At 39.3% G+C, this 12,839-nt stretch overlaps 1 protein-coding gene across 5 annotated transcripts in view; it reads right to left on the bottom strand.

Moving 5' to 3' along the window:
* The window catches only part of OPHN1 (oligophrenin 1), a 526,199-nt gene that overhangs the window by 271,667 nt on the left and 241,693 nt on the right, over positions 1-12,839 (bottom strand). For all 5 annotated transcript variants that reach the window (XM_072817292.1, XM_072817295.1, XM_072817294.1 and 2 more), the window contains one exon: positions 4,086-4,147. In XM_072817292.1, coding sequence (XP_072673393.1) covers positions 4,086-4,147 — 62 coding nt within the window. The remainder of the gene's footprint in view (positions 1-4,085; positions 4,148-12,839) is intronic.

Below are 12,839 nucleotides of genomic sequence, written 5' to 3'. Positions count from 1 at the left end.
ATTTGGGTCTCCTGTTTTGTGTCCAGACGTGATCCAGAGTAAAACTAAATGACCAAACTCTTATCCAACCAAAACTATCAGAAGCCCTAGTATCCAAAATAAGGACACCAGTGATTCTCCTTGATGGAAAACAATAATTCTATTAAAAGTACTAGCCCATCTCTCTTGCCCAACAGACTCTACAGTTCTATGGACTGTGAATTATGCGATATCAACTTGGTGTACCTACCTAGAAACAAATTATGTCATTAGTGTCATAGTTCTAGTATAGAGTTATTTTTCTTCTCTCCTTTTGTGGAAATTTTAAAACATGGCCATAAATTCACTGACACTCCCGCCATTGAGAGGTGAGGTCTCTGTCCCCTCTGCCTTTAATATGAGTGGGTTTATTACTTCTTTGAACATAGAATATTATAGAAATGATACTATGTGACTTCTCAGACTATGTTATAAAAGGCCAGCAACTTCAACCTGGTTCTCTTGGAACACTCCCCCTGGGGATGCCTAAGCCACTCTATAAGAAGTTGGACTACCCTGAGACTACCAACCTAGAGAGGCTAAATATATACATTCTGGTCAAGTCCAGCTGAGCCCAGCCTTCCAGCCATTCCATAGAGGTGCCTGATAGGTGAGCAAAGCTGCTTTGGACTCTCCACATCAACTCACCTCCCAGGTGAATACTACTACCACATGAAGCAGAAGAATCATCCAGCTGACTCCTCCCCAAATTCCTGACCCATGACATAATGAGATAAAATTAAATCGTTTTAGTTTAAGCCACTATATTTTGGAGTAGGTTGTTAGGCAGCAATAGATAATTAGAAAAACTATTTCCACTTTCACAAAGGTAACACACAAAAAAAGGTTACCTGGAACACATTGAAGAGTTTGCCTTTAAATAAGTGAGCATGCCATTTCAAAGGAGAGTAGTGCGTGTCAAACCTCTATATGGAGATTCAGCTGAGCCCTTGCATACACAGGCAACCCAAGGATGGCACAGTTGCCAGCTTTTACGTTCCAAAGTGGATTTTCTTATATAATCAGGTGTGCCAGCAACTTCTCACACAGAGTCCATAAGGCCACTGCTTTTTGAATGTTTGGCCCTGTCTCTGTCTAGAAAACTAGTACATGATTCACTGAAATTAGAGGCCATGGTTTTCCCTTGATCATATTGGCAATATTGCTCCCAGTCTCCTACAACACAAATATATACTCTGAGCCATTTCTTCTCTTGGATATTCAGTGGTTATTATACTACTTTCTGCCAGAACACAGAGCTAGAGAAAAGATCTCACTGAAGCTTGACTCTTCTTTCTTCATTTTGTTTTATGCTTAAATTCCTTACAAGTCTAGCAACTACTCAAAAAAGCCCTTTTAATTAAACATGATCTTTATTCCCCCTTCTGATCACTGAATCCATTTCATAAGCTCTCTAAGAGTAAAGTTCCTACCTGCTATCTCAGTGTAGAATCCCCAGCATAATAAGTGACATTCTAAACACATTAATGAGTTTAGCTAACCAGGTTCCTACTGCATGGATCCCAATTAACACTAGATAGGGTATTTAGCGGATTAGAGATGGTACTCAATCCAGCAGTGTAGGTTTGCTCACGCATCTTTGATAGTTAACTAATTATCAAAAGAAGCCATTGAGAATATACTGCTTGAAATAGTATGGATCTCTTTAGGTCATTCTTTGCAGTCTTCAGAGACAGACCTTGCACATTGCTAATAGGGTCTGCTTCAGAGTCAGAAAGGCACCTAGGCAAGGCAAGCCTTAATCATATAGGAAGTCTGTTATCCAGACTTTTCAAGGCCAGATCTGAGGTAATACAATATCCCACAGGGTACTATCTAAGAACATCACAGTTGGAACGTTCCCCCTCAATTATTCCCTCCATAATTCCTTCCACAATTTAATTTCACTTACAAGAATGACTAGACATTTGCAATGATCATAAGCTAGATCTGTGAACTTCCTTCCTGTCCTAAAGCTTCTTTTGGCCTCCTCTTATATAAAAGATAAAAAGCTGTTTAGGACCTCCCAGATTATCTATATTGGAGTAAGAAGTCCTTTTACCACAGTTATAGGAAAAGGGAGAGGTTCAGTCAAGCTATGAATTCCTGGGATGTTTTGAAAGGCTTTCCTTGAGCCTAACCTTCACAGCATTCCTAGAGTTAAATGGGAAATGGGGAGCAAACACTCAATAATACATGATTGAAGAGTTGTGGGGACAAAAGGGTACAACATAGCGAAAGAAGAAAATGAGTCAGTCCTGTGGAAAAGAGCCAGCAAGAAGTGTGGGAAAAACAATATCTCAAAAGATGAGTCCTACTTTAATATTTCAGAGCTTTGTAATCAGGTAAATAAAAGAGATCAAGTAACAACTAGGGCTCAAGAGATACACAGCTGAGCTTTCTAGTGGTATGTGAATAAAAGGGAGTTGAATGCCTTTGAGATCAACATTGGCAGTAGTCCACAAACTCTTCAGGCAGAAGAAAACATTTAGTACAGTATAGATTAGCTTGGGGGGGGGCATCTACCAGACTCCAGAGAAACTACCCATAATGTTCTCTCCTTAATAGCCTTAGAAGTAAGTCTCTTAAACTAAGAAAATTTCCAAGTCAAATTTCCATAAGCAGGATCTTGGGGGTAACAAAAGATAATAACACTCAGTGTCTTTTGTTGTTGTTGTTATTTATAGAACACTTTCATATTAATTATATCATTTGGAGTTCTTACAACAACCTTGGGAGGGGAGGATTATTTTCCTCATTATAAATATGAAAAAAGAGAAACAGCAAAATACCATGATTTATTTGAAATCAACAATCAGTGGCATTGCCATTATGAGAACCTAAGAATACTTCCCCTACCTCCAAGACCTGCTTCCAATCCCACTTCTCTAGGAGTCTAGATGAAATGGTAGCAATATTCTGAGAAGCCAGTACCACACTGTTGAAAAGGATGAGTAATGACAGATTAAAGAACCCTGGCTACTGAATAAATAGGCTTAACAAAACTGAACTGCTCACAGGAAGTCATCCTATCAAGAAAAGGATGGTGCACCTCTCACTGCCCTCTACAAAGTTCCAAAATTACCCTCACACTCCTAGGAAAAATAAATATTGATCAACTTAGGTGCTTCTACCTTTATGTCCAAATATGTCTGGCATGGGGCTAAGGACCTGCATTTCTAGCAATTTCCCAGGTGACACTGGTGCTGCAGGTGTAGGGACTATACAAAAAGATTATTTTTTAAGCTGCTAGAGTCTACACCAAAAAAATAAAATACTTAGGAATATATATAATGAAATATGTACAAGATTTATGTGAGGAAACTACAAAACTGATGAAAGAAATTAAACGGTTAAATAAATGGAGAGATAATCCATGTTCATAAATAAGAAGACAATATTTTTAGGATGTCAATTTATCCCAACTTGTTCTATAGATGCAATGTAATCCTGATTAAAATCTCAGCAATTTATTTTGTGGATATTGACAAATTGATTCGAAAGTTCATACCTAATATTAAGTCTTACTACAAACCTACAGTAATCAAAACAGAAAAAAGGGGTTATCTGAAATCTCTCTGTACTTTCTACTCAGTGTTTTTGTAAAACTAAAACTTCTCTAAAAAATAAGTCTATTAAGAAATATACTATAAATGTAAGGAAAAGTCTCCATACTGGTTTAAATAAAACAATTATATGTCAAATATACATAAAGTCTATATTATTACTTCTATAAGCAGAGAAAGAGATAAATGAATAATTTAAGAACACTATGGGCCATAATTTATTTCTACATGTTCAATAGCCTGGTTTAATGTCCTTTGAAACCCCTTCTTGCTGATATGAACAGGAATGTGATTTCCACACTAATTTCTCTCTACCTAATGCTCAACTCCTGGGGTAAAAGCTTGAGATAGAATAACCAGATCTATTTCCTAAATATCTTTACTGTTCTAAACAGCCATGAGACAGAAACTGAAACAACAGTATGAATACAATGAATGAGGACAGAAAAATCCCCACTATCAGGCAAGATATCAATTCAAGGCCCAGTATTAGTTACCTACCATCATCATCCTCTCATTTTCTACTTCGTTGAGCAATTCGGCAAATTCCTTGAAGGATTCAGCTAGAAGGACAGAATAAAAAATAAACCAAATTAACCACAGTACTTGATAGGGAAGTGGGCAGAGATCTGAGTGATATAAGTTAGGGACCAGTGCTCCAAACCGGACTGGAAACTAGAGGAAGGCATCAAACCTAAGGCCAAGAGGAGAATGTGTTCAGTACTGTTGAATGCTTTTGTTTGTTTGTTTTTTTGCAATTCCACTATCCAAAAGATTTTTTTTCCCTTCAGTTTTATTGAGATATAATTGACATACAACACTATGTAAGTTTAAGGACAGGAACTACTCTCTTGGCAACTTTCAAATATACCACATAGTCATGCTAATTAGTCATTATATTGTACATTACATACTCAGTTCTTATTTATCTTATGAATGTAAGTTTGTACCTTTTCATTACCTTCATTCAATAACTCCAACCACCACCTCTGGCAACGACAAAAATGATTTCTTTTACTATGAGTTTGTTTTTAAGGTTCCACATATAAATGAAATCATACATTATTTCTTTTTCTCTTTGATTTATTTCACTTAGCATAATACCATAAAGATCCATTCATGTTGTCACAAATGGCAGAATATCCATCTATTTTATGACTGAATAGTTCCAGTGTATGTGTGTATTATATATATATATACATATATACACACACACACATACAAACAAGTTGTTTCCACGTCTTGGCTATTGTAGATAATGCTGCATTGAACACAGGAATGCCAATGTCTCTTCAACATAATAATTTAATTTCCTTTGGATATATACCAAGATGTGGAATTGCTGGATCATAAGGTAATTCTATTCCAAATTTTTTGAGGGACCTCCATTCTATTATCCACAGTAGCTGCACTAATTTACATTCCTACCAACAGATTCCTATTTATCCATATCTTTGCCAACATTTACCATCTCTTGTCTTTTTGATGAAAGCCATTCTAAGTGAGGGAATATCTCACTGTGGTTTTAATTGCATTTCCCTTATGATTAGTGATATTAAGCGAGTTTCATGTACCTATTGGCTATTTTAATATCTTCTTTGGAGCAACGTCAATTCAAGTCTCTTGCCCATTTTATTTTATTTTTTTAAAGATTTTATTTATTTATTCGTAGAGATGCAGAGAGAGAGAGAGAGGCAGAGGCACAGGCAGAGGGAGAAGCAGGCTTCATTCAGGGAGTCTGACGCGGGACTCGATCCAGGGTCTCCAGGATCACGCCCTGGGCTGCAGGCGGCGCTAAACCGCTGAGCCACCCGGGCTGCCCTCTTGCCCATTTTAATTGAATTATTTGGGTTCTTTGTTTGTAGTGCTATTGAGTTGTTGTAGTTATTTGTATGTTTTGGCTATTGACCCCTTATCAGATATACAAATTGCAAATATTATCTCCTATTCCATAGGTTGCCTTTTCATTTTTTAAAGATTTAATTCGTTTGAGAGAGAGAGAGACAGAGAGAGACAGACACAGAGAGACAGAGAGAGAACAATCAGCGGGGAGGGGCAGAGGGAGAGGGAGAAGTAGATTCTCCCCAGAGCAGGGAACCCTACACAGGACTCAATCCCAGGATTCTGGGATCATAACCTGAGTCTACAGCAGACACTTAGCTGACTGAACAACCCAGGGACCCCTGCCGTTTTTTTGTTTGTTTGTTTGTTTGTTTGTTTGTTTTGTTTTGTTTTGTTTTGTTTTAGATTTTACTAATCTATTCATGAGAGACACAGAGAGAAAGAGAGGCAGCAACACAGGCAGAGGGAGAAGCAGGCTCCATGCAGGAAGCCCAACGCAGGACTCCATCCTGGGTCTCCAGGATCACACCCTGGGCTGAAAGTGGCGCTAAAATGCTGAGCCACCTGGGCTGCCCACCCCTACCTTTTTGTTGATTGTTTCTTTGGATGTGCAGAAGAATTTTAGTTTGATGCAGTCCTTCTTATTGATTTTTATGTTTCTCATATCAAAAAAATTGCCAAGGCTCTATCAAGAAGCTTTTTCTCTGAGATTTCTTCTAGAATTTTACGGTTTCAGGTCTTACATTTAAGTATAATCCATTTCAGGTTAACTTTTGTGAATAGTATAAGATTGGAATCTACTAACATTATTTTATATGTGAATATCTAGCTTTCCCAGAACCAGTTACTGAAGAGACTACCTTTTCTCTACTGTATATTCTTACCTCCTTCATGTTAGATTAATTGACCAGATAAGTTTGAGTTGATTTCTGGTCTCACTATTCTGTTCCACTGACCTATATACCTGTTTTGTGCCAGTACCATACTGTTTTGATTACTACATCTTTGTAATATTATTTGAAATCAGGGAGCATGATGCCTTTAGCTTTGTTCTTGCTTCTCAAGATTGCTTTGACAATTCAAGGTCTCTTGTGGTTTAATAAAAGTGTGAGGAATATTTGTTCTAGTGTGTGAAGATGCTGGTGGTATTTTAATAGGGATTGCATTCAAGTTGTAGATTGCCTTAGGTAGTATGGACATTTTAACATTATCATTTATGCCAATTTGAGAGACCTATGTCTTTCCATTTATTTGTGTCATCTTCAACTTCTTTCATCAATGTCTTATACTTTTCAGAGTATAATCTTTCACCACCTTGGTTAAATCAATTCCTACTTATTCTGGTTATTATGCTCTTGGAAATGAAATCATTTTCTTTCTTTTGCAGATAATTTATTTTTTTTGTGTTTTTTAAAACTTTTGGTTCTCTTCACCCATGTCACTCCTTACTACAAAATTTTCTGGTAAAGACTTTTTTTGGTATGTTTTTCTATTGGCATTCGATATGCCAACATATAGCATAAAATCCAGAGCTGATCCTGTCAAGTGCCCCCCTCAGTGTCCATCACACAGTCTCCCCAAACCCCTGCCAGCCTCTCTTTCCACCACCCCTTGTTCTTTCCCAGAGTTAGGTGTCTCTCATGTCCTGTCACCCTCACTGATATTTCTCACTCATTTTCTCTCCTTTCTCCTTTAATCCCTATCACTATATTTTATATTCCCAAAATGAATGAGATCATATAATGTTTGTCCTTCTCCGATTGACTTGCTTCACGCAGCAAAATACCCTCCAGTTCCATCCACATTGAAGCAAATAGTGGTATTTGTCATTTCTAATGGCTGAGTAATATTCCATTGTATACATAAACCACATCTTCTTTATCCATTCATCTTTCGATGGACACTGAGGCTCCTTCCACAGTTTGGCTATTGTGGCTATTGCTGCTATAAACATTGGGGTGCAGGTGTCCTGCTGTTTCACTGCATCTCTATCATTGGGGTAAATCCCCAACAGTGCAATTGCTGGATCATAGGGCAGTTCTATTTTTAACTCTATTTAACCCCCACACAGTTCTATTTTTAACTCTTTTTAACCTCCACAAGGTTTTCCAGAGTGGCTGTACCAGTTCACATTCTCACCAACATTGCAAGAGGGTTCCCCTTTCTCCACATCCTATCCAACATTTGTTGTTTCCTGTCTTGTTACTTCTCACCATTCTCACTGGTGTGAGGTGGTATATCATTGTGGTTTTGATTTGTATTTCCCTGATGGCAAGTGATGCAGAGCATTTTCTCATATGCTTGTTGGCCATCTCTATGTCCTCCATGTGAAGTTTCTGTTCATGCCTTTTGCCCATTTCATGATTGGACTGTTTGCTTCTTTGCTGTTGAGTTTAATAAGTTCTTAATAGATCTTGGAAACTAGCCCTTCATCTCATATGTCATTTACAAATATCTTCTCCCATTCAGAAGGCTGTCTTTTAGTTTCGTTGACTGTTTCTTTTGCTGTGCAGAAGCTTTTTATCTTGATTAAGTCTCAATGTTTTTGTTTCCCTTGCCTTCATACATGTATCTTGCAACAACTTGCGGTGGCCAAGTACGAAAAGGATGTTGCCTGTGTTCGCCTATATGATATTAATGGGTTCTTGTCTCACATTTAGATATTTCATCCATTTTTTAGTTTATCTTTGTTGTATGCTGTAAGAGAATGGTCTAGTTTCATTCGTCTGAACATGGCTGTCCAATTTTCCAAGCACCATTGATTAAAGAGACTGTCCTTTTTCTACTGGATACTCTTTCCTGCTTTGTCAAATAATAGTTGACCATAGAGTTGAGGACCCATTTCTGGGTTCTCTATTCTGTTCCATTGATCTATGAGTCTGTTTTTGTTCCAGTACCACACTGTCTTGATGACCACAGCTTTGTAGTACAACCTGAAATCCAGCATTGTGATGCCTCCGGCTCTGGTTTTCTTTTTCAATATTTCCCTGGCTATTTGGGGTCTTTTCTGATTCCACACAAATCTTAAGATTATTCATTCCAACTCTCTGAAGAAAGTCCATGGTATTTTGATAGGGATTGCATTAAATGTGTAAATTGCCCTGGGTAACATGGACATTTTCACACTATTAATTCTTCCAATCCATGAGCATGGAATATTTTTCCATCTCTTTGTGTCTTCCTCAATTTCTTTCAGAAGTGTTCTATAGTTTTTAGGGTATAGATACTTTACCTCTTTGGTGAGGTTTATTCATAGGTATCTTATGCTTTTGGGTGCCATTGTAAATGGGATTGACTCCTTCATTGCTCTTTCTTCAGTCTCATTGTTAGTGTAGAGAAATGCCACTGATTTCTGGGCATTGATTTTGTATCCTGCCACACTGCCAAATTGCTGTATGAGTCCTAGCAATATTGGGGTGGAGTCTTTTGGGTTTTCCCTGTATAATACAGTATCATGTCATCTGTGAAGAGGGAGAGTTTGACTTCTTTGCCCATTTGAATGCCTTTTATTTCTTTTTGTTGCCTGATTGCTGAGGCTAGGACTTCTAGTACTATGTTGAATAGCAGTGGTGAGAGAGGACATCCCTGTCATGTTCCTGATTTTAGGGGAAAGGCTCCCAGTGTTTCCCCATTGAGAATGATATTGGCTGTGGGCTTACTGTAAATGGCTTTGAAGATGCTGAGGAATGTTCCCTCTATCCCTACACTCTGAAGAGTATTGATCAGGAATGGATGTTGTATTTTGTGAAATGATTTCTCTGCATCTAATGCAAGGATCATGTGGTTCTTGTTTTTTCTCTTGTTGATATGATCTATCACATTGATTGTTTTAACAGTGTTGAACCAGCCTTGCATCCTGGGGATAAATCCCACTTGGGCATGGTGAATAATCTTCTTAATGTACTGTTGAATCCTATTGGCCAGTATCTTGTTGATAGTTTCTGCATATGTGTTCCACATGGATTTTGGTCTATAATTGTCCTTTTTGGTGGATTCTTTGGTTTTGGAATTATGGTGATGCTGGCCTCATCAAATGAGTTTGGAAGTATTCCATCGCTTTCTATGTTTTGGAACAGCTTTAGTAGAATAGGCATTGTTTCTTCTTTAAAGTTTGGTAGAATTCCTCTGGGAAGCCATTTGGTCCTGGACATCTGTGTCATGGGAGGTTTTTGATGACTCCTTCAATTTCTTCCCTGGTTATTGGCCTGTTCAGGATTTCTATTTCTTCCTGTTTTAGTTTTGGTGTTTGTGGTTTTCCAGAAATACGTCCATATCTTCTAGATTGCCTAATTTATTGGCGTATAGCTGCTCATAATGTTTTTTAAATCGTTCGTATTTCCTTGGGATTGGTTGTGATCTCTCCTTTTTCATTCATGATTTTATTAATTTGACTCTTTTTTTCTTTTGTTATTAATAAGACTGTCTAATGGATTATCTATCTTATTAATTCGTTCAAAGAACCCACTCCTGGTTTTGTTGATCTGTTCAACAGTTATTCTGATCTCTAGTTAATTGAGTTCTGCTCGAATCTTTATTATCTCTTTTCTACTTGGTGTAGGTTTTATTTGCAGTTCTTTCTCAAGTTCCTTTAGATTCAAGGTTAGCTTGTGTATTTGAGTTTTTTTCCAATTTTTTGAGGAAGGCTTGTATTGTGATGTATTTTCCTCTCAGGACTCCCTTTGCTCTATCCCAAACATTTTGAACAGTTGTATTTTCATTTTTATTAGTTTCCATGAATCTTTTTAATTCTTCTCTAATTTCCTGGTTGACCCTTTCATTTTTCAGCAGGATGGTCTTTAACCTCCGCATGTTTGAATTCCTTCCAAATGTCTTCTTGTGATTGAGTTCTAGTTTCAAAGCATTATGGTCTGAAAACATGCAGGGGACAATCCCAATATTTTGGTATCAGTTGAGATGTGATTTGTGACCCAGTATGTGGTCTATTCTGGAGAAAGTTCCATGTGCACTTGAGAAGAATGTGTATTCAGTTGGGTCTGGATGTAAAGTTCTGTAAATATCTGTGAAATCCATCTGGTCCAGTGTGTCATTTAAAGCTCTTGTTTCTTTGGACATGTTGTGCTTAGAATATCTGTCATTTGCAGAAGGTGCCATGTTGAAGTCTCCCAGTATAAGTGTATTATTATATAAGAATGTCTTAACTTTGGTTATTAATTGATTGATGTACTTGGCAGCTCCCACATTCAGGGCATAAATATTCATGATTGTTAGGTCCTCTTGTTGGATAGATCCATTAAGTATTATATAGTGTCCCTCTTCATCTCCTACTACAGTCTTTGGGTTAGCCTTTAATTTATCTGACATGAGGATGGCTACCCCTGCTTTTATTTGAGGACCATTTGAATGGGAAATGGTTTTCTAACCTTTCATTTTCAGGCAGTAGGTGTCCTTAGGTCTAAGGATCATTAAGCCCATTCACGTTCAGAGTTACTTGAAAGATATGAATTTAGTGTCATCACAATACCTATTCAGTCCCTTTTTTGTGTGCATTACTTCCTTGGACCTTCTCTCTTTCACAGAGTCTCCCTTAATATTTCTTGCAGAGCTGGTTTGGTGGTCACATGGTCTTTCAGTTTCTGCCTATCTTGGAAGCTCTTTATCTCTCCTCCTATTCTGAATGAGAGCCTTGCTGGTAAAGTATTCTTGGCTGCAGGTTCTTCTCATTTAGGACCTGAATATATCCTGCCAGCCCTTTCCGGCCTGCCAGGTCTCTGTGGAGAGGTCTGCTTTTAATCTAATATTTCTGCCCATATAAGTTAGAGATCTCTTGTCTCCCAGCTTTAAGGTTTTTCTATTTAGCTTTGGAATTTTCAAGTTTCTCTATTAAATATCGAGGTGTTGAATGGTTTTTATTGATTTTAGGGGGGGGGGGGCCTCTATCCTCGATCTGAATGCCTGTTTCCCTCCTCAAATTAGGGAAGTTCTCAGCCATGATTTGTTCAAATCTGCTTTCTGGTCGTCTGTCCCTCTCAACACCTGCTGGAACCCCAATTAAATGTAGTTTTTTTTCCCTCTGAGGCTGTCATTTCTTTCCCTTAAGTTTTCCTCATGGTCTTTTAATTGTTTTTCTCTTTTTTCCTCAGCTTCCTTCCTTGTCATCAACTTGTCTTCTATGTCACTCACTCTGTCTTCTACCTCATTAACCCTCATCATTAAGACCTCCAGTTTGGATTGCATGTCAGTTAATTGATTTTTAATTTAGGGTGATTAGATCTAAATTCTGCAGTCATGAAGTCTCTTGAGTCCTTTATGCTTTTTCCCAGAGTCACCAGTAGGTTTATTTTTTTAAAGATTTTATTTATTTATTCATGAAAGACAGAAAGAGAGAGAGAGAGAGGCAGAGACACAGGCAGAGGGAGAAGCAGGCTCCATGCAGGGAGCCTGATGTGGGACTCAATCCCGGGACTCCAGGATCACGCCCTGGGTGGAAGGCAGGAGCTAAACCGCTGCCACCCGGGGATCCCCCACCAGTAGCTTTAGAACTGTGCTTCTGAATTGGCTTTCTGATATCGAATTGTAATCCAACTTGTGTAACTTTGTGGCACAGAGTACTGTTTCTGATTATTTCTTTTGTGGTGAGTTCTTTCTAGTCATTTTGCTCAGTGCAGAGTGGCTAAAAATTGGTTGTACTGGAAAAGGAAGGAAAAAAAAGAAAGAAAAAGGAGGGGTATCCTCACCTTCTCTATACTGTAAATCCCTGACTTCCCCTGGAACTTTACAGCACTGTTTGGTCAAGAAGTTGCTCTTCCCCTGTCCTTCGAGCTGGTCTTCTGAGAATCTGCTGTGCTGATTCTCAGGTGTGTGCACCTGGGGGAGCTGCCCCACCCCCTTCCAGGTGCACGACTCAGTGGGAGCTGTTTATCCTGTGAGGCCCCTGTTCCCTGGTGGCTCCGGTCTGTCCCAGGTACAGGGTGACACCAGGAGGAACAATAGTGGCGGGGGCCAGCTCTCCACCTCTGGAGTCCGCTCCCGCAGGAACAACTGCAATCTCCCAGTCCACACTGGCCTGGATGCTCTGGGGCCGGGGGGTACTGATCTGCACAGCTTGGGGGTGCCGAGCTGCAGTAGTGTCCTCGCTGTCCTGTGCCCTCCCCACTTCCGCCTGTCCCGGGGGGAGCACAGGATCCTGGGCTGTGTCCCCCGGCACCCTGGGATCTGGGGCCTCTGCTGCTTGAGTCATGCTTCTGGGGCCATGGCGCTGAAAGGCAGTGCACAGCCCCCTCCGTCAGGAGCCGCAGCCTGAGCTTCTCCTCAGGCCCGCGCCAGGCGTGCACTCCAGCCCTTTGCAGAGATCGGCTGAGGTCTGTGGTGTGCTCTCCCCTGGGGCACACTTCCTCTGTTAGTGACTCTTGGAGACTGGAGGATCCACTGTCCCTCCTGTGGCCCCATTTCCGT

The sequence above is a fragment of the Canis lupus genome, chromosome X, assembly GCF_048164855.1.
Source record: "Canis lupus baileyi chromosome X, mCanLup2.hap1, whole genome shotgun sequence".
Lineage (NCBI taxonomy): Eukaryota > Metazoa > Chordata > Mammalia > Carnivora > Canidae > Canis > Canis lupus.
Note: the sequence above shows the minus strand (reverse complement) of the source record. Positions and strands in the feature narration are given on the sequence as shown.